Here is a 24,016-nt window from a genome sequence, read left to right as displayed (position 1 = left end):
GAGTTGTCTTTAGCTTGCAGGGCTAACGTTTCTTTTCATACTCACATTTAGCTTTCCATATAGTTACATGAAAACACAGTTGGATATTTAATTGACTATAACAAGTCTTAGTTAAAGTTAAAGTACAGATATTTTGGCACACATATCATGAACCATCTTGAGTGTATTACAATTGGAAATTAAAAAATCAAACAACAACGAAGGTATATAACAAATTGAATCTTTATTATTATTATTATTATTGTTCCGGGCAACTCCAAGGAGTCGACAGACTCATCGAGGGAGGTCCTAACATCATGTCAAGAACAACTATTCGACATTGACACAGTATCTATCATACCTTGCCTTGAACTCATTCACGGTCATAGCACCCACAACAGACTCTGAAAGCTTATTCCACTCATTCACCACTCTCCAAGTAAAAAACCTAGCTCTAACACCCTTGTCAACCACGCTCTTGCCCAGCTTCCATGCATGGCCCCTAGTCCTCCCACCACCAGTCATATTTTCAAAAATATCTTCTGGATCAATCTTATAGAAACCCTTCAGTAATTTGAATGTCTCAATCATATCACCCCTCCTTCACCTATCGTCCAATCTCTGCAACCCACAAATCTTCAACCTATTCTCATAAGGTTCATTCCACAGACCTTCTATCATCTTGGTCACTCGTCTCTGGATCCTCTCCACTTCCTCCCCATCACGAAGAAATCCTGGTGCCCATAACTGGGCACAGTAGTCCAGATGGGGTCCTATCAAGGCTCGATACAGAGGAACAACAACTTGTTTGTCTCTGCATGTTAAAGTATTTTTCAGAAGCCAAGTGATTTGATGCGCTGATTTAGTCACTTTTGCAATGTGCCCCCTAAACTTCAATTCCCTATCCACCAACACTCCCAAATCCCTGGCCTCATCAATCTCCTGGAGTACAGTTCCACCAATGTGATATACTGCTGCTATTCTTTTCACCCCAAAGTGCATAACCTTACACTTCGCCACATTAAATTGACATCCATTTTTCCTAGCCCAGTCCTCCAAACTATCCAGATCATCCTGTAAAATTTTGACATCCTGTGCACTCACAATTGCTCTACTCAACTTTGCATCATCAGCAAACAAGTGAACAATTCCTCTCAAATCCTTTCCTATATCATTGATGAACAAATTGAAAAGCAGTGGTCCAAGAACAGATCCCTGCGGCACACCTCTATTCACAAGCCGTCTTTTAGACTCCACTCCTGCATAAACCACTCTCTGGTATCTCTCCTTCAACCACCCTCCTATCCATCTCACCAACCCTATATCTATCCCCATCTGCTCCAGTTTATTGTTTTTTTCGCGGTTAGCCTAGTGGCTATGTGCTTCGCAACCATATGCCTGGGGAAGGAGTGTCCTAGGTTCGATTCCCGTCGGTGACGTGAGGAGCTGAGGGATCTTCCTCAGCCATAGCGAAGTTAGCCAGTCTTTGTCGTGGACAGCAGGGTTTTTTCCCCAGTTTATTCTGGGGTTTTTTCATCCCGCAATGCAGGCAAACTGGCCTCGAGAACTCAACACTACAGGCCATAGGATACACCGGGGCATAAGGCTGACCACCTTATCCTGTAAACGGAGTGAGGTCCGATGATCAATGGACCCTCGACACCGCAAGGTAAAAGAGGGTATAAGGAAGATGAGATGAGATGATGTGGTATCCTGTCAAAGGCCTTGGCAAGGTCCAGTAGTATCACTGTAAACCCATTACCCCTATCCAGTTCAGCTGTCACTGTGTTATAAAACGTGAGCAAGTTACTGAGGCATGATCTACCCTTCACAAAACCATGTTGTCTCCTATACAATGTCCCATTTTCATCTATCCAATCCTGTATTCTTTTCTTGACTAATTTCTCTAAGACCTTGACAATGATTCCTGATATGCTAATCGGTCGGTAATTTACAACAGCAGTCTTGGAACCACCTTTATGCAGTGGAACTATTTTCCCCTCTTTCCACCCCCTTGGGACTAACCCAGACCCGAGACTCAAATTAAACAAAATGGTCAAGGGTACTGACAATTCTTTAGCTGCTTCTCGTACGACACGAGCTGGTATACCATCCAATCCCACGAATGTATTGACATTGAGGTTATGCAATAGACTACTCACCTCCACTTCGTTCACCACAATTCCCGTATAATCTACTGGTTTATTCGTTTCTGCAATGTCACCACCTGGATGATATATACTTGCAAAGTGCTCACTCAGTAACTCAACTATATCTACTGATTCAGTTACCTCCCTACCATCGGCATTCTTTAAAATCATTCTGCCTTGTACATTTTTACTTTTACTCGCTACATATCTAAAAAACTGTTTAGGATTCTCTTTAGCCTGCATGGCCAATGTTCTTTCGTAATCCTTTTTTGCTTTTCTTACCACACTCGTTACCCTTCTAGCCTGCGCTTTATACCGTTCAAGTGCCTGCCGGTCACCTTTCTCCTTAAATTCCCTCCATAGTTGTTTCTTTTTTTGCAGCTCATCTTACCTTTCATGCAGTCATGAGAACAGCCAGGTAAAAAACATCATTATTAGGATCAAATAAAGTGTGTGCATGTGTGAAAATAAATATTAAAAACATGTTATTTAAGCCATATACACTCGTATCCAAAAGCTAAGGACAAACTACATTTTTGCCTGTATATATGAAACAATTTTCATGACTACAGCCAAATATGGACATAAATTTATTGCCAGCATACTGATAAATTATATTACACAAAAAAATGTGTTGCATATTTCGTACAAATTAAATTGCAATACGTTTTTGGGAAAAATTACAAACTCTTTAAGCATGTAGTTAAGGAATAAATGTACAGTGCTTAGAGAAAACTATGCATAGAGACATTTCAGTATATGAATATTCAGAATATGTCCACCCCAAACTGCGATGCAGCTCTCACAACGTCGTATCATGCTTAACACCAAATGATTCAGGAGTTCTTGAGGCAAACTGGCCCACTCCTCCTTCAGAGCAAGGATAAGGCCTTGTTTGTTTTCTAGAAGCGAATTTTGAGCAGCAGTGCCTGTTGCATCTTAAACGTGTTCTATAGGGTTGAGCTCTGGGAAGCATGCTGGCCACTCAATTCTGTTAATGTCCTCTATCCCAAGAAGTATCTCCATTGCTCATGTATGATGTGGTATGGCATTGTCATCATCCATAAAAATTAGTTCTTTGACTACAGAACCACAGAACCATCAAACATGACATTGAAAAACTTCCTTGCAATATTGTTCACCAAAGTCATAGTTCCTTTTTCCAGCACTTGTAGCTTGGTGCATCCATTAAGCATAATGCCTTTCCACACCATGACTCCAGCACTGCAGTGTCTATCCCTTTCAAAAACATTCTCATGATGGTAATCAGTACCACTTTTATGCCAAATCAAGTGTCATAAAGGGATGCAGACCACAGACCTTTGAGTGTATAGGCCTGCTTGTCACAGATGTCTTGCCACTTTGTCGAGATATCTGCATACCTGTGCATGAATGGTGCCAACTTGTAAGCCGACTTGCCATTGTGTGTCAATTAGGTTTTGCTGTTATAACCAAAACTCTGTCTTCATGCTCCATGGTAGAGTGAGGGTGACCTCTTAGCAAACGCCTGGAACATGTTCCATTGGTTTGAAATGTTGGATACAATGCTGTGTGAGTTCCAAACTCTCTGACAATATCAGTAATTCTGCAGGCTTTTCAATAATTCTTAATGTGAAATCATCTAGAAGATGTCTTTGAGACACAAGACATTCAAGTTTGCAACTTTATTCCTTCACAAAAAGAGCTTCCTTCAAACACAGTTTGCTTAGCACATCCTTTTGCCTTTTATCCTGTTGAGTGCTACCAGGTGATGCCTTTTTGTGCAATTCGAAATTTAATGTATGCCCGCTTTTTACTCGAAATCGTCAGTTAAATTGCCACAAAATGATTCATCTGAATTTGCAGTTGTAATCTTCAAAAATAGTGTTGATCCTTAGATTTTGGACACTAGTGTAGTTCTTTATAATAATTTCTCATTTTTGGCATTGCCCTAATCTCAACCATCATTAAGGTTGAGATTAGGGCAATGTGTAGAGGAACTCAGCACTTGTTTTTAAAGAGACCCATATTTATGGAAATGCCTGTGTACTAATTTAGTATCATTCCAAAGGATCCTGTGGCTAGTATTAGTAATCCCTTGTTCTGCCAGAACAGGTTTGGTGCATTTCCTGGAGGCAATGTAGGACTGATGTTCAAAGATGCTGGTTGCACCTAATATTTTCAATGTTCCTGCTAGTTTTTCAGAGTCTGTCTTTTTACTGCTGATTTTTTATACCAAATTTATTATGTTAGTTATTCAGTTTAATCAAAGATTCCTGCAGACTACACTGGTTTAATGAAGAACTTTACATCATCTGAATAAAGTAAAATAAATTAACATCTCCAATTTTGATATTTGGCCACTTTCCTTCATAATATGCAGATAATAACAGTGGAGGTAGAACATCCTTCTCTTATACCTGATTTTGAAATGATTTTATCTTGGCACCTTGTTATGTGTCTTCATGAAAAATTGATGGCCCGTCAATTTTTCATAAAGATGGCAAACTAAATATGGAAATAGACAACAGAATTAGCAAAGCTGGTATCATAGGTATTAAACTACCATATATTTTCGCATATAATGTGAACTAGAAATTTTGTTTGAAAACTAATCCTAAAATGCCATGTCCACGTATAATGTGATCTGCTAATCTTGTTCCCTAACATTAGAAATAAAACAATATGAATTAATGAAAGAAATATTTATAATAAATATTCTTCTTCATCTTTTGAGTCATCAAACATTTCATTTATAAATTCATCTTGTAGGCATTGCATCATCAGTTAACAGTTGTCATCATTGTCATCATGCTCTCCATTTTGTTGTGCGTCATCCTCGCTTTCTTATATGATGTCATCTTCGGATCCATCCATTGAATTACTTATTCCACATTTAAGAAATGAGCGTTGAATCATTTCAGATGGTATCGAATCCCAAGCTTCTTTAACCCAGCTGGTGACTAGGGTGATCTCAGGATTCTGAAAATTCCCACCCTTTGTCATCTTCACCAAACCAGATGACATCCATTCTCTCCATTTTTCACGTACGTGATCTTTAAACTGCTTAATCAAGCTGACATCAAGCCATTGCAAAATGGGGAAGTTAGACCAACCGGTATGACTGCTAGGTTTGTACATAACTCACTTGCTTTCTCTTTGCTTGCCTCTGTTAAATGCACCTGTAACATATCCCAGACTAGCAGGCTTTGTTGACATAACAAGCTGCCTGGACGTATGTTCCATACTTGATCCAGCCACAATTGTACACCTTCTTCATCCATCCAACCTTTCTGATTGGTGCGAACAAAGACATCTGGTGGAAATTTCATATGCTTTGGAATTGTCTTCCTTTTAAATATCACTGTCGGCTTTAATTTGGTTCCGTCTGCCATGCATGCTAGAACAACAGTAAAATGCGTTTTTTCATGTCCAGTTGTTTTTATGAGGACACTCTTTTCACCAACTGAGTTTACTGTTTGATTCCTAGGCATATCAAAGTACATGGGCGTCTCATCCATATTGCCTATTTGGGAAAGTTCATATCCGTGACACTTCCGTAATTTTATGATAAATTTATGGAAGGACTCCACTTTTTCTTCAAGCTGCTTTGGTAACTTCTGCGCAATTTTTGTTCGGTGTCGTAATGTTAATGCTTTGCGTTCCATAAATCTGTTGCACCACCCAGGCAAAACAAGAAAAGATTAAATACCTGGTGTGTCCTTGAATTTACCATTCTTGAGTTGTAGAGCTCAAAAACGAATTGCATTTCTTGTTACTATATGCCATCTTGTCGTTGCATCAAAATTCATTCATTTAGCTCTTCTTCGAGTTCTGGAAAGGATGCTACATCTCCATGACGGGCATGTTTCATTTTGGGGATTTTTTTCAAGACTGTCATTTTTGCTTACGCCAAAGTCTAATATTACTCTCTGCTACACCAAATTCTCTCATAGCAACACTGTTATTATGTTCTTCTGCAAACTGCACAACACGCAATTTAAATCCTACTTCAAAAGATGAACGTAGTACTAATATCCTGCCAAGGGGGCAGGATATTAATACTACTTACATTACTGGCTTTATGCACGTTTGGTCGCCGAATGCAAGTGGATCAAGTAAATTTGGTTGCCTAGGCATTAGGTAGTATATATTGGGTGTGCAAGTCTAATAAGAGGTTATATTTTTTAAGATCTGCATATAATGCGAACCCCTAGCTTTAGACCATAAATTTTAACCATAAATTTTTCGCATTATACGCAATAATATATGGTAAGTAAATTTATATTGAATAAGGGAGAAATTATATACAAGACAGTGTTCAAACCAATTTTATCTTATGGATCTGAGTGCTTGGCTAGAAATTAAACATTTGATCAAAGACAAGAGACCACAGATATGAGAGTTCTGCAAAAAATTAGGGGGGTGAACAAATGCCATTAATGACAGAACCATATTAAAAATGAGGACATTAGAAGGAACTTCGTATTATTAGCATTCAGCAATGTGGTCACTTAAAAAAAAGTTTGCAAGCAAAAATAGGTGCTTATTTGAATGAGTGGCTTTTTCTGTATGTTGAGATCTAAATGTCAAACCAGCTGGTGATTATATGCAGTTAACAGATCTTCAATATGTCTGAGGCATATATTTTGATGTGCTTCTTCCATCAAAATCCTTCACTTTACTTGCAGAGCAATTTAATCTGGTTGCAGAACATGTGCAAAAAAGTGATAATGATATATGGCAGTCCCCCAGTTTCTAGTGCAGGGCTACCTTGCCCAGAAACTCCTATTATGCCAAGACCACACAGGACTTGGCATAATAGGTTATTTTTCACTAAATATTAAGATGTATTTTTTATATTTCATAAATGTACCATAGGTTTTTAAGATATGTTATTTTAAATGTTAAGCACACACTATTTTTAAATAGCATGTGTGTGTGTTAATACATACGGCAGTATACTCATGTTATGCCTTCTCTTGTATATGCTATCCTGTTTACGTCTCAGCATGATCAATGCATTATTGACTTAATGTTCTTTACCTTGACCATTCCACTCCACTCCCACACAAACTATTCAAACTAGTTAGAGAACACATACAGTTGCCATAGCATGCACCTACCTCATAACTTTCACTTCTCCATCATAATTCCTAAACCAAATTAGGTTTAATTACCGTGACCTTGCTGCAGATGGAATACATCATTGGAGACATGACTTCTTCGCATTTGTTTAAATGTCAGAATGGAAAAGATAGAAGCAAAAAAAAAAAAAAAAGTGTTGTGAAGTAAAGCATAAAGAGTGTGTTGAGCATCCCAGCATGGAAAATATGCAAAGCAAGGTATGTCAGGAATAGTAACAATTTAGATCTCTCACACCAAATCATTCATGATGGTCTGCTGTTAGTAATAATATATTTTAATTGAATAACAAACAATTTCTTGATATAGCTATCTATAAACATAAATCCAGAGAAAAATTACTGTTACATTTGGTATGATTGAATTTCATATCAATCTATTTTAATAATATATATTTTAATTTAATTTAATTAAAATTATATATTAATTTAATTAAAATAATATATTTTAATTTAATAACAAACAATTTCTTGATATAGCTATCTATAAACATAAATCCAGAGAAAAATTACTGTTACATTTGATATGATTGAATTTCATATCAATGCAATTTTGGCATCATCATCAGTTTCTTGATATATAGCCTCAACAGTTCAAGCTACTATTACAGCACTACACGATTGAGTTTACATTATTATTATTATTATTAATCTCCTATCTAAATTGGTTTATTACTTGTCAGCACTCCAATATTGTAGTGATGACAATAATAGACCAGTTTTTCGGAAAATTGTAGATCGGAGATTAATAATAATGTAAACTTGACCATGTAGTGCCTGTCATAGTAGCCTTGAACTCTTATTACTTGTCACTACTCCAATATTGTCATATCTAACATTTCGTGCATCTACGGCACTTCTGACTGAATCAATTCACCTAGAACTTGCTCTTCCTCTGAGTTTTTTTCTTGCCATCTTGGCATCAAACACCTGTTTTGCTAACCTTTCCTTCTCCATTCTATTTAAGTGAGCGGACCACCTTAGATTATCTCTGCTCATACATTGTTGAATGCAAACAATGTCGAGCTTGTATAATTGAAGTCTTGGCTTAGGAAAGATCCCACAAATAGAAAGAATGTATGATAATCCTGTTGCAAAAGGGTGGTGCAAGGATTGGTGTGTCTGTTGACCTATCAGTATCTCTGGAGTGGTTGTGAAGATTTAAGTGAAGAGCTCGCATACAGAAATTGGGGACAAAGATGCTGTACTTTGCAAGGAAGAGTAGGATTAACTGAAGAAAGGTCATTTTTGCGATTCACTGAGTAGATTTGCTTGATTGACAATAACAATTTTTTTTTTAACATGTATACAGTTGTTTATTTGCACTAGTTATATTTCCTCTACATGTTTAATAAGACTCCACATCCATTTCACTTTCATCCTATGTGTTCTTTGAACTTTGGGGACATATTCAGATATCAAACCATATTATGACATTATTAACAGTGTTGAAAAAGCTACTAAATTTCTGTCATCTCATGAAGAGGCATTATCCATAATCAGTTTTTACTTTTATTAAACGGCGGGTTTCACATGCTTAATACCTGTGACACCCATTAAAAGAATTATCACTTTTAGGTGATCTCAACGGGTGCTTAGGGTCAAAGCTGATAACTGAGAGGAGACCTCCACATAGCCTTTAAAGGAACGTGGAGAACCGACCAGGGCTTCTGACTTAATGTCCAATCCTCACCTTCTCATGGTGCACCCTGTTAGGTATCTACCTGGATACTGAACGAATGAGGATAGGCTGGCAGTTTGGGATTTAGTCGACCAAATTGTATTCTTATTGGCTTAAACCAATATAGAAAATGATGGAACAGCATGACAAAATTTCATGCCGGCTGGGGCATCGACCGGTTAAACAAGGCCCCCATTGTTTTCGCCAAGGAACCAGGGCAAACAGCGAAAAGTCAGTTACTGGACCAAATCTGAAAGCACACCCCAACTCAATATCACCAGAGTGAAAGATCGGTACTATCAATATAAGAAGCCAGAATGGCAAAGAAATGGAGCTAGCTGAAGAATTAGATAAGTACCAGATTGACATAATAGGGGTAATTGAAACAAAAAAGACAAAAACTGGTGAGATCTTCCTGAGCAATAAATACAAAATGTTATATTCAGGCAATGACAATCAAGGAAAAGAAGGAGTATCCATAGTATCCAACACAAAATACGAGGCAAATCTTCTTGAATGGCAGTCAGTCTCAAGTAGAGTAATGTGGGCAAATATCAGAATGGAGAATTGAACAATGAGACTTATTTGTGCCTATAGTCCCACAGAAAGTTCTACTAAGGTAGAAGTGGAGGAATTTTTTGATGCTTTAGAAAAAACAACTGACACAATGAAAAAGGAAAAGTTGGTCCTTGTTGGGAATCTAAATAGCAGAGTAGGAAATGATTGTCAGATATACAAAAATATTTTGAGAAAATTTGGAGAAAAGAGCAAAGCTAATAATAATGGCAAATACCTGTTGGATTTCTGATCAGGACATGGACTGGTTATTACTAACACCATGTTCCAACATAAAAATGTGCACAAAGGAACGTGGAGAACCGACCAGGGCTTCTGACCTAATGTCCAATCCTCACCTTCTCGTGGTGCACCCTGTTGGGTATCTACTTGGATACTGAACAAACGAGGATGGGCTGGCAATTTGGGATTTAACCGACCAAATTGTATTCTTATTGGCTTAAACCAAAATATAGGATGATGGTACAACATGACAGAATTTCATGCCGGCTGAGGCATCGCCCGGTTAAACAAGGCAACCATTGTTTTCTCCAGGAACAAGGGCAAACAGCAAAAAGTCAGCTACTGGAACATATCCTAAAATGCACCCCAATTCAGCATCACCAGAGTTCATGATCGGTACTATCAACATAAGAAGCCTGAATGGCAAAGAAATGGAACTAGATGAGGAATTGGATAAGTACCAGATCGACATAATAGGGGCGACTGAAACAAAAAAGGCAAAAAACTGGTGAGATCTTTCTGAGCAATAAATACAAAATGTTATATTCAGGCAATGACAATCAAAGAAAAGAAGGAGTAGCCATAGTAATCAACACTGAATATGAGGCTAATCTTCTTGAATGGCAGGCAGTCTCAAGTAGAGTGATGTGGGAAAATATCAGAATGGGGAACTGAACAAGGAGAATTATTTGTGCCCATATATATAGTCCTACAGACGGTTCTACTAAGGTAGAAGTTGAGGAATTTTTTGAGTCTTTAGAGAAAGCGACTGACACAATGAAAATGGAAAAGTTGGTCCTTGTTGGAGATCTAAATATCAGAGTAGGAAATGATTGACATAAAAAAAATATTTTGGGCAAATTTGGAGAAAAGAGCAAAGCTAATAATAATGGCAAATACCTGTTCGATTTCTGCTCATTACATGAATTGGTTATTACTAACACAGTGCTTGAACATAAAAATGTGCACAACTTTACATGGAGAGAAGAGGCAAGGAATAAGAAAAATTTCATTGACTATGTTATTATTGATAGTGATGTTTTCTCACTGGTGCAGGACACTAGAATGCACAGAGGATTTGAAATTGGAAGTGATCACTATTTAGTCATGAGCAGGATAAAATTGGATTTCATATTGAAAAGAAGAATATCTAAGAAAGTTTTAAAGTGAATAAAATTGGAACAGCTGTCATTGAGTAAACTGTAGATTTAAATACACAAACATTATTCAAGAAAAAATGATAGTTTGAGAAGAGGAACCAAACCTTGGAGATTCATTGGCAAGCCCTGAAGAAAACATTCATTGATTCAGCCAGAGGTATGTGGTGAGGCTGTCTGCAAGGATGGAAAAATCATGTAGGACACAGGAAGTTAAAGGGGCAGTGAAGAAAAAGAAGATAGCATATCGAAAGTTCCTGGAAATAAGTCACCTTATTTTCTTAGAGAATACAGAGACAAATGTAAGAAAGCTAAACACTGTAAAACTAGCTAAACAAAAGTCATGGGAAGACTTTGGTAAGAACATAGAAAATAAATATCAAGAAGGTAGCAAGATATTCTGGAGGTTGCTGAAGAAGCCCAGATATATAGGAAAGAGTGCTGTAAAAGGAATTAAAGGTGATAAAAGTCACATGAAAACTGGAGAAAAAGATATCCTTGACATATGGAGTAATTACTTCGAAAAATTGCTAAACAAAACAATCAGTGACAGCACAATGGTAAAAAAAAAAAACCACTCAGCAGTCATGCAATCAGGAATATATACCCATACTTGAAGTAGAAAAATAGCCATCAAAAGCCTGAAATGTGAAAAGACAGCTGGAATAGATGATATACAACAAAAATGCTCAAGTATGAAGGTTAAAAGCCTTGCATTGGCTGCACTGTATATTTCAGAAGGTTGAATTCCAGATGATTATAGTAGAATTCTTATAGTACCCATATATAAAAAGCAAAATAAAATTGAAAGTGAGAATCACAGAGGTATTTTTCTACTGAATGTTCCTGGTAAGATTAATGCAAAGTATACTTGAGAAATGAGAAATGGAAAGAACAAACTGAATTCATGCCAAATAGATGCTGTCATTATCAGATTTTCACTTTATGTCAAATAATTGAGAAATCATGGGAATATAACAAAGATCTATATTTAACTTTTGTTGACTTGCAAAAGGCATAAACGAAAAGCTTTTCAAAATGCTACAGTTATATGGTGTTAATGAGGCATTATATCAAGCAATACTTAGTCTTTATTTGAGTTATAAGTCAGCAGATAGAATACAGGAAGATGGTTTGATGTTAAATCTGGTGTCAGACAAGGATATTCAATATCCCCCCCCCCCTCTGTTATCCATTATCTATATGGATCACATTATGTAGGAAAGCAGTATTAAACTTGATATCAAAATTGGAGATGTTAATCTCAGCTCTTTATTTTATGTAAATGATGGTATACTTTTAAATAAATCCAGTAAAAGCCTGCAAGATTCCCTGACTAAATTGAATAACTGTTGCAATAAATTTGGTATGAAAATCAGCAATAACAAGACAAAGATAATGAAAATAACAGAGACATTGAAAATATCAACTGCATTGTGAATGGAGAACCTATAGAACAAGTAAAATATTTCAGCTATTTAGGCACAATTTTTAATGAAGATGGTAAGTTAAATATGGAAATTGACAACAGAATAAACAAATCTGGTATGGTAGGAAATCAACTGAATAAATTTATATGGAATAAGAGAGAAATTAGTCAAAACACTAAATTTGCTGTATACAAGACAGTGTTCAAACCAATTTTAACTTATGGATCTGAGTGCTGGGTCAGAAATAAAACACTTGACCAAAGACTAGAGACAGCAGATATGAGAGTCCTGAGAAAGATTATAGGCATGAACAGATGGCATCAATGGCAGTATCATATTAAAAACGAGGATATTAGGAAAGAACTTGACATTGTCAGCATCCAGGAATGTGTTAGCAGAGCTAATCTCAGGTGGTATGGTCACTTAAACAGCATGGGAGATGAAAGATTAGCAAACAAGTGTTCTCTGCTAGGTTGGCAGGAAAAAAAGATCCAGAGGAAGACCGAGATATAGGTGAATTGATACAGTAAAAAAGTGCCTTAGAAGACAAGTATAAGATCTGATAATGTTGGAGTCATGACAGATTGATTTGGAGGAAAATTGTTGATAGGAAGTTAGTAATGATGTTAGTTTTTCATGTAGTACCATCATAATATCGTGTACACCCCTTGAGGGTACATGTTAGGACTTTGTGTTCAGAATGATGAAAGAGATAGGTCTATGCTGAGATTTGGAAATTAGGAGGTAGAATATGAGAAGCCTGATCACTGTGGAGAAAGAGAGGAAAATTAGGAACCTAGATTTATAGATTAACTTAGAACCTGAGTTAGGAAAGTGTCCCCAAGTAACTGATCATTAGGACGATCTGAGGATTATTTGATCTGAGTCAGCCAACATAATTGAACATGGATCTTTGAATTGAACATTGCTGGCCTGGTTGGCCAAGTGGTTAGCATACCTGCCCTCCAAGCAACAGGCTGTGGGTTTTGTATCCCACAGGCATGGATGATTGTGTTTAGGTGGGAGGTGAATTTCATCATCTGGTGAGAGACCACCACCCTACTTATTGGAGATTTGAAATGGCTTGAAAAAGTTCATGTTTGGTCACTAGAGCATGGTTTCTGGACTATGTAAAAAATGTTTAAAAATACAAGCAAATATATAAAATTAATTAAAAAATAAGAAAAGAAAAAGAAAAAATCCTTATCTCACCCATGGACCATATGTATTATAGGTTTACAAAACCCTTTTGTGGGTGGGTGCCATATAAATAATAATAATAATAAAAAAAAAATTAATGATGTACATAAATTGTGCTCCATCTGTGCTATATAAGATTTCTCATATAAGGGATTCATCTATTTGGACACCATCAGGTGCTGTATTAAGAGATCATTCCATTTACATTAATGATGGCAAAAGAAGGAAGACCTTCTGTAGAAGACACAAATTTGAATCTAAATAGCCAGTGTTTTTTTATGTCATGGTGACTCTGCAAACTTTAATTCCAGTACTTCCAACTGTAGATTTATCTAATTCTGCAGCATTGTTGGATATATCACTACTACAGTTTGACTTGCTTAGGTTTTTAATTGCTGTCAGGAGAATTGAAGGTATTTCCTGAAATTCAAGTATGAAAGAATTGTTATCGAGATAATTATGAAAATTAGATCATTAGTGGTAATTTATTAAATTTAGCTAACAGGAGATTAAAAAGTTCATAAGTTAGTTCAAGACATATAAGATAGCAGAATTTATTTTGTTGCACTTAAGCTGCATTAAAAAGATGGTGCAGAAGAGAGAGAGAGAAAAAAAACAAATATAGGCAGTTCATATTTATATTTGTTCAAAAGTGAACTTATGTGGCTCTAAAAAAAATTTAAGAAATTAATTTTTAAGTTAAGACATTTCAAAAAGATTGCTGGTATGACTGAAGACTAATTAAAAATTTATAACATTAACTAATTTAGCATGGTTGAAATGTTGGCATTATATGTTTTTTTTTTTTTTTTTTTTTTTTTTTAAGTTTTCAACTTTTGTTTTAAGTTGAAAAAAACAACAACAAAAGGTTGTTTGTGAATAAAGCTAAGGAGAAAATAAGCTATGATGTTGGATATACACAAGTCAACTTATGTGTAGAATGGTAATCACTTAGGACTGTGTTATTTGGTTCCAAGTCAGTGCATCTATGTCTGGATGAAATGGCTGCAAGAAGGGAACTGATGGAATTTGCTAGAGGCATTGTGATAGAATGCCATGTTGCAGGTCTATCTGTTCTGCAAATTGTTGACATATTGGGCCAACTCAGGTCAATAATCAGTGATACCATACCGAGATGGAAATACAATAGACAACCCACCAAATGTGAACCATAGTGTGCTATGAAGGATAATATGTAAAACCGCCATTCGATGGCTGGCACATTGAATGCTGAGCTCCAGGCATTGATGGAACACGAATCTGCACAAAAACATTCAGAACCAAGGATTATAACATGGATTTCCATGGTATTACCACAATATGCAAACCCAACATTACCCAAACCAACATGCAGCTTCATCTTTAGTGGTTCAAAGAGCTTGTACAGTGGGACGTAGAACCTTTGAAGGCTGTTTTATGGAGCAACAAATCACACTACATTCTGTGCTAAGCAGAAGGAAGGTTGTGGGTTTGGTGGATGCAGAGTGAACATCTCTTACCAAAGTGCTTAACTCCCAACTATGAAATTCAGAGGTAGCAGTGTGATGGGATGATCTGATTTGGCCTAGGACCTCTGTTTGTGGTGACGCGAGTCACCAATGTTCAGATACCTCTGAGAGGTATCTGAACATTCTGGACAATGCAATGCTTCATACTTTTGGTGTTTCTACAGAATTGATCATTGTCTCCCTCAGCAAGACAATGCACCATATCATAAGGCTGCTGTACCTGCATGGTTTGTGGACGTGAACATCACCACAGTTGACTGGCCTCCACAGGGCTCTGTGGAGGCCATTCAAGGCTAATCTCAACTTTATTGAATATCTGTGGGATGAACTGGAGTTGAATGAGGTCAAGGGACATTTGCCCCACAAAAGTCCAGCCCTCATTACATGCCAACAGGAAGAATCGTACAAAATTCCCATTGATCGCTATCCTATGCTTGTAGAAAGTATGTCCATAGGATTACTGTAATCATCACAGCGAAAGGAGGGCCTATATCTTATTAAGGTGGGCAGCATGACTGTTTGTTCCTCATGCTATGATGTCCATTGACTTATTTCCAAGCAGTGTATACTACAGGGGATAGGCTAAGGATTAAATAATCTGAGATCTATGATCTAGAAACCAAACATGAAGCTTTTTTTTTTTTTTTCAAGCCAATTCAGGCCTCTGATAAATGAGGTAACAATCTCCCACTTTTTGTTGAAAAGCATTTGCTGCTTAGACATTAGCACACACCTGTGACACAGTGAGATTAGAATCCACTGTCTGTTTTTTGCAGAATAGAGTTGCCATTCACTTATCCATCTAGACTATTTCAATTAACCTGATTATTACTAGAAGCGCTTGTTGTTGCAAAAACGGAAAGTAATAATGTGTTTGATTTGATAAGCATATGAAGCAATCTGTTATCTAGGTTTTTTTTTCATTTCTTATATATATATATATATATATATATATACTAGGGGCGCCCAACCCCCGAGTTCCGGGCTGGTAAGCCGGTTCTCCATTGTTTTGAAATGTCCACAAAATGTTGTCTCATGAAGGCAAACACATTGTTGGACATAAAACATTTCAAATTTTGGCTTATCGGCTTAACCAGACTCAAAACTATGAAGAGACAAAAAAATATGACATAAAAACGTTTCAAATTTTGGCTTATCAGCTTAACCCAGCTCCAAACAATGAAGAGACAAAAAACATTTCAAATTTCGGCTTATCTTTTTATATATATATAGAGTGAATATATAATTTTCATGTTTTATAAAATTTAAAAAAACAACTTTTTTTCTCCCCTATTAAATTCCAGGCAATTATGGCTTTCTTAGACAAACAGTCAATGTTTTTTGTTGAAATGGCTGATGTACTAGCTATGATGTCCCGTGAAACACTTGTTCATGCAAGGTAAGAATTTTTTTCTGGATATTAAAAATAGAAATTCTTTCATGAATGAAGTGAAATTATAAAGGTCTGTTTCCGTTGCTGTCTGGAAACTTTTTTTTTTTGTGATGGATGTACTTTTTGTGTTTTTTCCCCTGTGTAGTTATATTACTGTTCTTATATTAATAGATTCTATGGTCATAATTTTAAACTGTTCTGGTTTAAAATTAGGTCTATATCTTTCAAATATGAAGAATCATTGTTATGAAATTTAATAAAATTCCTCAAGAAAAAAACTGACTAATTGATGTTTACAGTCAGATTAAATCATATTACGAGGCTATTTGGTTGACTGAATTGATAGTATCTCCAATTATGAATAATCACACAGATTAAACTCAGAATTTTATTAATTTTAACAATGTTAATTCATGTTTCACTGTCTTTTTGGCTGACAGCAAGCACATAGAAGGTTTATACAACTGTTACTTCTATAAATTGAAAAATATTGGATTGACATTTTAATCTAGCATATCATTAGGCACATCATGCGAGTCTGCACATTGTTGTACAAATCTTCTATGAATTTATATACTCTAATTAATGGCTTCCAGATGTCACGAAGTGTAATTTCCTTGGTTTCTATTTAATCTGCTATGTGAGTGAATTACTTGGGAAGACTCCTTGACTATTTTGACAAAAATATTCTCTTCTAACTGATGCATGGAGGATGCTCATTAATCTACAGTGTGATGCTCTGGTGATGTGTACCATGAGTCTGCTTCTTTCTTCTCTCTTATTTTCAATGTCACCTGCATGTTCTTTTTTCTTTTCTTTTTTTTATTTTTTATTATGGAGTTTGAAACATTTTGACCCATTTATGTTATTCAAGACAAAATGTGAAAGAGATTGGAAACAAAAATCAAATGTTAGAGATTCGTTGGCAGAAGAAAATATTGATTGATTCATCCAAAGAGGAATCTGATGAAGTTGTTTGCAAGGATTAAAAAATTATAACTTCAGGGTGAACTCAGGAAGATAAAGAGGTAGTCATGGAAAAGAATAAAGCATATCAAAAATTCCTAGCAAGTAAGGCAACATGTGTTCTGAGAGAATACAGAAACTAATATAAGAAACTGAAGCAATATATAAAAGTAGTTAAACAGACGTCATAGCAAGATTTAGGGTAAGACTGTAATTGATAAATATCAGGAAGGTAGAGGTATAAATTTTTTTTTACAGTGGCTGCATTGCATAATTGAGATGGTATGATTCTGGATGACAGGAGTGTAGCTCTCATAGTACTGCCTATTTCTAAAAAGGGAAATAAACTCAGATGTGAGAATTAGAGGAATTTCCCTACTGAGTGTTCAAGGTAAAATTTACACAAGCATATTGAGAAGAACTAAAAAAATTATGAAAGAGAAACATGAAAAGCACATTCTGAATTCATACAGTATAGTTGTTAGAATCAGATTTTCACTGAAGGCAAATAGTTGAGAAATCATGCTGCCCTAGTTGGCTGAGGGTTAGCATATCTACTTTACAATTAGCAAGCTGTGGGTTCAAATCCTGCTGTGTGCATGGATGTTTGCTATTGTCTTTACATTGAAGATGAATTTAGTTGCCCAGTATGAGACCACTTATCAGAAGTATGAAGTGGCTTGAAAAAGTTCCATGCTTGGTCTCAAGAGAAAGGTTTCTAGACCAAACCAGGGTGCTAATATAGTATGGTTTACAACCTTTCATGGGTGGGAGTCACTTGAAAAAAATAAGGTAAATATAAAAGCCGTTCAAAACACTAAAGTTATTGGGTATAAATGGGATGTTATATTAAGCAATACACAGTATATATTTAAGTTACAATTCAGTAATTAGAATTGAAAAAGATATAAGAAGATGATTTGGTAAAATCAGGTATGATACTAGGGTTCACGCTATCCCCACTTTTTCCCATCATCTGTATTTATCATGTTATGAAGGAATGAGGCATTAGACTTGATATCAAAACTGGAGATTTTAAGCTCAGCTCTTTAGTTTATGCAGGTGATGTTATACTTTTCATTAAATTGGTACAGTTTACAGCAATTTTTAAGTAAATTGGATGACAGCTGTATTCAGCAATAAAAAGACAGACTATGAAAATGGACATGAACACTGAAAACATCAGCTGTATCCTGAATGTGGAGCCTATAGAACAATTAAAACATTTTAGCTATTTGTTCACAATTTTTTCAGTGAAGATGGCAAATTAAATATGGAAGTAGATAACAGAATTTACTCAAAATTTTGTAAATCACATTATCTTCTGTCCTCATGTGTACAGTTCCTTGGGCCAGTTATCTTGATTCCACCACTGGATTTTTTCAGTATATGGACAATCATTCATAGTTATAGTCACCTGGGTTCTGAGGAGATGGGAAGCTAAACAAGGGAAAATCCCTTGTTCTTATAAGGTAGTTATCCCTTTCTGTCCACTATAATCTTCCAAGTCTCTAGCTTCATTGACTGCTTACAGCAAATTTTCATTAATATAATACTTTCTTGCAGTATCCTTAGTCCAAAATTCATAATCTTACATGTAGTAATATGGAACTGACATTCACTGTAATTTATTTATAGAACCAATTTGTTCAGATCAGCCTGAATGAGTCTGGGTTGGAAATGTTCATTATCATCCTATTTTTTATTTTATTTTTAATCCTTTGCATCACAATATCCCAATCCTAGAGCAATAACTAACACACAACTTCATGCACACATAGTGTACATACCATTGATGCATACTTTACAATTATATGTCGAAGCCTAATCAACATAAAGACCCTCTGTAGCTCAGTCAGTATAGATGAAGCCCTTTGGTTGGTGAGTTAGCCGGTCTCATATGGTGGTATGGAGTTTTTTTCACCTGAAAACTTGAGTTTTCCATCCCCCAGAACAGGCAAACCAGCCCTGTGGACACATATCGATTACAATCAGAAATACTGCCCTTATAGGATGCAGCAAGGAGTGGCGACCCGGTTGCATTAATTAGCTATAAGCCTCCTCGGTGGGGGGAACTCAACCCGTCCTAGGATAGGGTGGACGAGTAGATATGATGATGAATCTATCCTCTTTTTTTTTTCATTCACTGATGCATCCTCCATGCGACCAATGTTCCTTGAAGGGTTCAGAGGGAAAGTATTTTGATCTCTTGGGCATCGTTATAGGTCTTTACACACATCACGTTTCTATTTGAAATGGTTATATCAAAAAAAGCTGGCAGCGATCCATATTCAAGCAGCTTCATGTCTTCAAAAATGATAGTCTCAGAATGGTGATTAAATTATCTACCCTAAAAAAATGCATGTCCATAGTGGAATTTGAATGCACATCTTCTGCAACCAACTCTGTTAGTTGCAGATAGTACATGCTCTTATCAAATCATCTTGCAATGTGTTGCCTTTAAATTGCACATAAATGAAAAGACATGTTGCCCCAGTCATTATTGAGACAACATTTCTTTTCATCCTGTTTTATGACGGGTTATAAATGGCTATCATGTCATTAGATAATTAATATTGTTTATTAAAAAAATATCAATAAACATCATCACATACCTTCTGTCATTCAAAATTAGCCACAGTGGAATCACCTTAGTAAAGAAGAAATCAGTAATATATCCCCATTTCTTCACTTTAATGGATTTGACATCATGAGCCTAGAGAAATCATATATTATAGTGAGACCTAATTCAGAGAGTCAGAGAAACTATATTACCATGGGAGATATAGTGAGAATGTATGTAAGTGCAGCTAAGATATTCAAGTGTGATAATGATATGAATATCTGGTGAGGGGATGGACCTGCATACATTGGGTTCAGATGTTTTGAGTGTGTGTGGAAATGGGAAAGCTCTCCAACGGGGCTAAGCAGACTGCAAAATGTAAGTATATTAAAAAGAGGATATGACACAAATGGCATGAGCATTGGGAACATAGGAGTTGAACTTGTTGCATTGATGAATCGAGGTCTAAGATATCTGGTGAAGGGATGAACCTGCATACATTGGGTTTGGATGTTTTGAGTGTGTGGAAATGGGAAAGCTGTTCAACTGGGCCAAGCAGACTGCAAAATGTAAGTATATGAAAAAGAGGAGATGACACAAATAGCAGGAACATTGGGAACAAAGAAGTTGAACTTGTTGCATTGGTGAATCGAGGCCTAAGATTGTTAATAGTGAAACATGGATCTCAGATTCAAATGCAGTAAATGGAATTGAGCATAAAGGTTATAGCATCAGCAAGAAGAGATAGAAAAGGAGGTACTGCTACTACTAATGATATCAGATGATTTAAGGATGTTTGGAGATAAGGAGTTAAGTCTCAGCTAAAGGTGGATCCCATTTTGCCACCAGTTGGTGATAGTGATCATGTTGTACTTACCTGAGAAGTAACCAAGTATATGGATGTTCCAATTAGGAATGGATATATGTTGAATAATAAAGCCTGGATATTATGACATACTCAAGAGAATACTGTGTTAGATTCCATGGCATGAATACTGAATAGGAATGATATCAACAGTGAAAAGATGCTTAAATGATGCATTATCTGAATGTGTTTCTGGAGTTTAAAGAGCAAATAGGATGAGATCGAAGTGATTGTGCAACATTATTAAGCAAGGGATCCATAAGAAGATGATGTGAAAGAAATATTGTGAGAATAAGGATGAGTGGAATTATGAAATATATAAAATGTAGCCAGGAAAGTTACAAGCATTGTATGGAAAGCAAAGTCAGAGTATGAAAAGCAATTGGCTCTGAAGGCTAAAAAACCAAAAAGAATTTTATTTTTATACTGCAAGTAAAAGAAGGCATGAAAGTAGAAGAATAATTTTATAGAATGCAGATTGTATGCTGTTGTCTGAAGCAGATGTTCAAATAATGAACACTTACTTTGCTAAGATCACCAACCTGATGTATGCAACATGGGCCACATTACTATTACTACATTGGATGAGTTGGGGGGGGGTGGTGAGTGTGTACATGAGGCAGTTTTACAGCTACTGCATAACCTGGGCAAAAATTCTGCAGTAGGTACAGATGGTATACTAGCACATGTGTTAAAGGAATGTTCAGCTGAACTGGTTAGTCCTCTGATCTGATTGTATAATTGAGTCTTAGCTCAGGAAAGATCCTGCAAAATAGAATGTATTGTGGTCCTATGGTACAAGAGTGGTGCAAAAACTGATGGGTCTAACTAATGACCTGTGAGTTTTTCTGGAGTGGTGGTGAATATTTTAGAGAAATTGCTAAGAACACATACAGGAATGAATTAACACACAAGTTATACTTTACAAGGAACAGTATGAGTTTTCTAAGCAATTTGAGCAATTTGTTCATATTTTATAATAATGTTATAGCCGAGTTAGATAAAGGGAATGGATACACTAGTGATACTGTTGGACATTGCTAAGGCATTGACAGGATACCACATGAAAGGATGTTGCATAAATTAGAGGTTATAGGATTGGAATATAAACCATTGACTTGGATAAGAGAGTAGCTTACAGAGGTATCAGAAAACATCATATCAGACTCACATCCCCCCCAGAGGTATCTGGGGGGGGATGTGAGTCTTCCAGGTTTAAGGTGAACATCCTGTAGTTGTTCCTAAGGGATCACTCCTTGAACCATTATTATTTATTCTAAAGATTAATAATATTGAGAAAGGACTTGATAGGAGGTGTTCAATTGTTTGCTAATGATGCAAAGATATATACAGGAAACATGGATATAACTGATATGTAACACTTCCAGAATGACTTGAACAGGCTGGAACTGTGGATATATGATAATGGCTGTCAATTCAATGTTAGTAAATGTAAAGTTAGGTACTTTGCCATTGTGAGATTTCCATTATTATATTATATTGGTGGGATTATGTTTGGAGAAACTGATCAGGCTAGGTATCTGAGTTATGGTAGATAAGAAGTTAGTCCAAAGTGCAAAGCAATGAGTGCAACTTGCAGGCAGAAGTTGAAGAGAAAGTATGACTAATGACCAAGCATTAACCATACTTGGTATGTAATTATTAATTGACTTAAGGAATTCACAGCGTACAATAGAATATAAGTTAAATTAAACTTTAATATATATTTCCAATATTTCGCAACGTCACGTTGCCATTTTCAAAGGAACTTACAATAAAGACACGTGCATGCAGGCACTACATACAGTAAATGAGGACGAAGCAAGCAGGAAGCTAACGTTTCTCAAAAGTCCTGATGGTGCCCGCTAGTATGTAGGTATTCTTGGCTGGCCGTCGGGCTGAAGGTCTCATGATGTATATCTCCCAAATTTGTTGTGGTTTGGCATGTTTCTTGGGGTTGAGGCCGATTCCATGAAAAGTCTTTCAAACTTGAACTTGCTATGGTGTATTATTGTGGCTTTTTTCCACCGTATTCTGTGGCGTGTATCCAGAGTGGCTATACTGGTGAAAACAGATGTAGTCCTTGTGTTCTGAGATTCTGATATTTGCTGTCCTGCCTGTTTGGCCAAAGTGGGACAGCTTACAGCTGCAAAGGACCTGGTATACACCAGATAAGTCTAAAGGAAGTGGTTGGTCTTTTGTGGAGTGGATAAGGGATGCCAATTTTCTATATGGTCTGTAACAAGAGGTCAAGTCATGTTTTCTTAAGATTTTGATAATTTTTTCCGAGGTGCCTCAGATGTAGGAAATGGTGATGGACTTGGAGTAATCCTTGTTGTGAAGAGGAGGGGTTGTGGTTTACTGGTTTCAATATTTTTTGGATTTGTTTGGGGGGAGTAGCCATTGGCTGAGAAAGTGTTGAGGATCAGATTTAGTTCAGTGGTTAGGGCATTGTCATTTGAACAGATTAGTTTAGCCCTGTTGTATAGTGTCTTAACTCCATATTGTTGTGAGGGGTCGGGAATTGTTGGTGAATGTATCTGCCTGTATGGGTAGGTTTTCTATAAACAGAGAAAACCAAGGTTCCATCAGACTGGCAGTGACTAGTGTGTCTAGGAAAGGGAGGCTGTTGTTTTCCTCTTTCTCCAGGGTGAAATTTCTTGATCCTGGGGTGTTGGTTGTTTAACTGTGTTAAAAAGGAGAAGAGTGTGTCAGAGCCATGTGGCCAAATAGCGAACACATCATCAACATAGCGAAGCCATATGGTTGGTTTTTGTGGGGCAGAGTTTAAGGCTTCAAAAGTCTCCATAAAGAAGTTGGCCAAGGGTGGGGAGAGTGGTGAACCCAAGTCCCACTCAAAGAAACATTAGAGCTAATCCAAGCTAAATTTCCGCCTGATATCTCAGCCCTATTTCAGTTCACAATGAACTCAGGCTATTTCGTTTGGCAGGGAAAATTCTACAAACAAATAGAGGGGACAGCCATGGGTTCACCACTCTCCCCACCCTTTGCCAACTTCTTTATGGAGACTTTTGAAGAGAAAGCCTTAAACTCTGCCTCACAAAAACCAACCGTATGGCTTCACTATGTTGATGATGTGTTCGCTATTTGGCCACATGGCTCTGACACACTCCTTTCCTTCTTAACACACATAAAGAACCAATATCCCAGGATCAAGTTCACCTTGTTGATTCTTACCCACC

The 24,016-nt window shown here is 36.6% G+C and overlaps 1 protein-coding gene across 2 annotated transcripts in view; it reads left to right on the top strand.

Annotated features, from left to right (window-relative positions):
• The window catches only part of MED14 (mediator complex subunit 14), a 429,754-nt gene that overhangs the window by 55,997 nt on the left and 349,741 nt on the right, over positions 1–24,016 (top strand). For both annotated transcript variants that reach the window (XM_090411452.1, XM_090411451.1), the window contains exon 4: positions 16,331–16,425. In XM_090411452.1, the coding sequence (XP_090267578.1) occupies positions 16,331–16,425 (95 nt within the window). The remainder of the gene's footprint in view (positions 1–16,330; positions 16,426–24,016) is intronic.

This window comes from Typopeltis vanoorti, chromosome 21, assembly GCF_054136105.1.
Source record: "Typopeltis vanoorti isolate ZY-2024b chromosome 21, IOZ_Tvanoo_1.0, whole genome shotgun sequence".
Taxonomy (NCBI): domain Eukaryota; kingdom Metazoa; phylum Arthropoda; class Arachnida; order Uropygi; family Thelyphonidae; genus Typopeltis; species Typopeltis vanoorti.
This window is presented reverse-complemented; position numbering and strand designations above follow the sequence as displayed.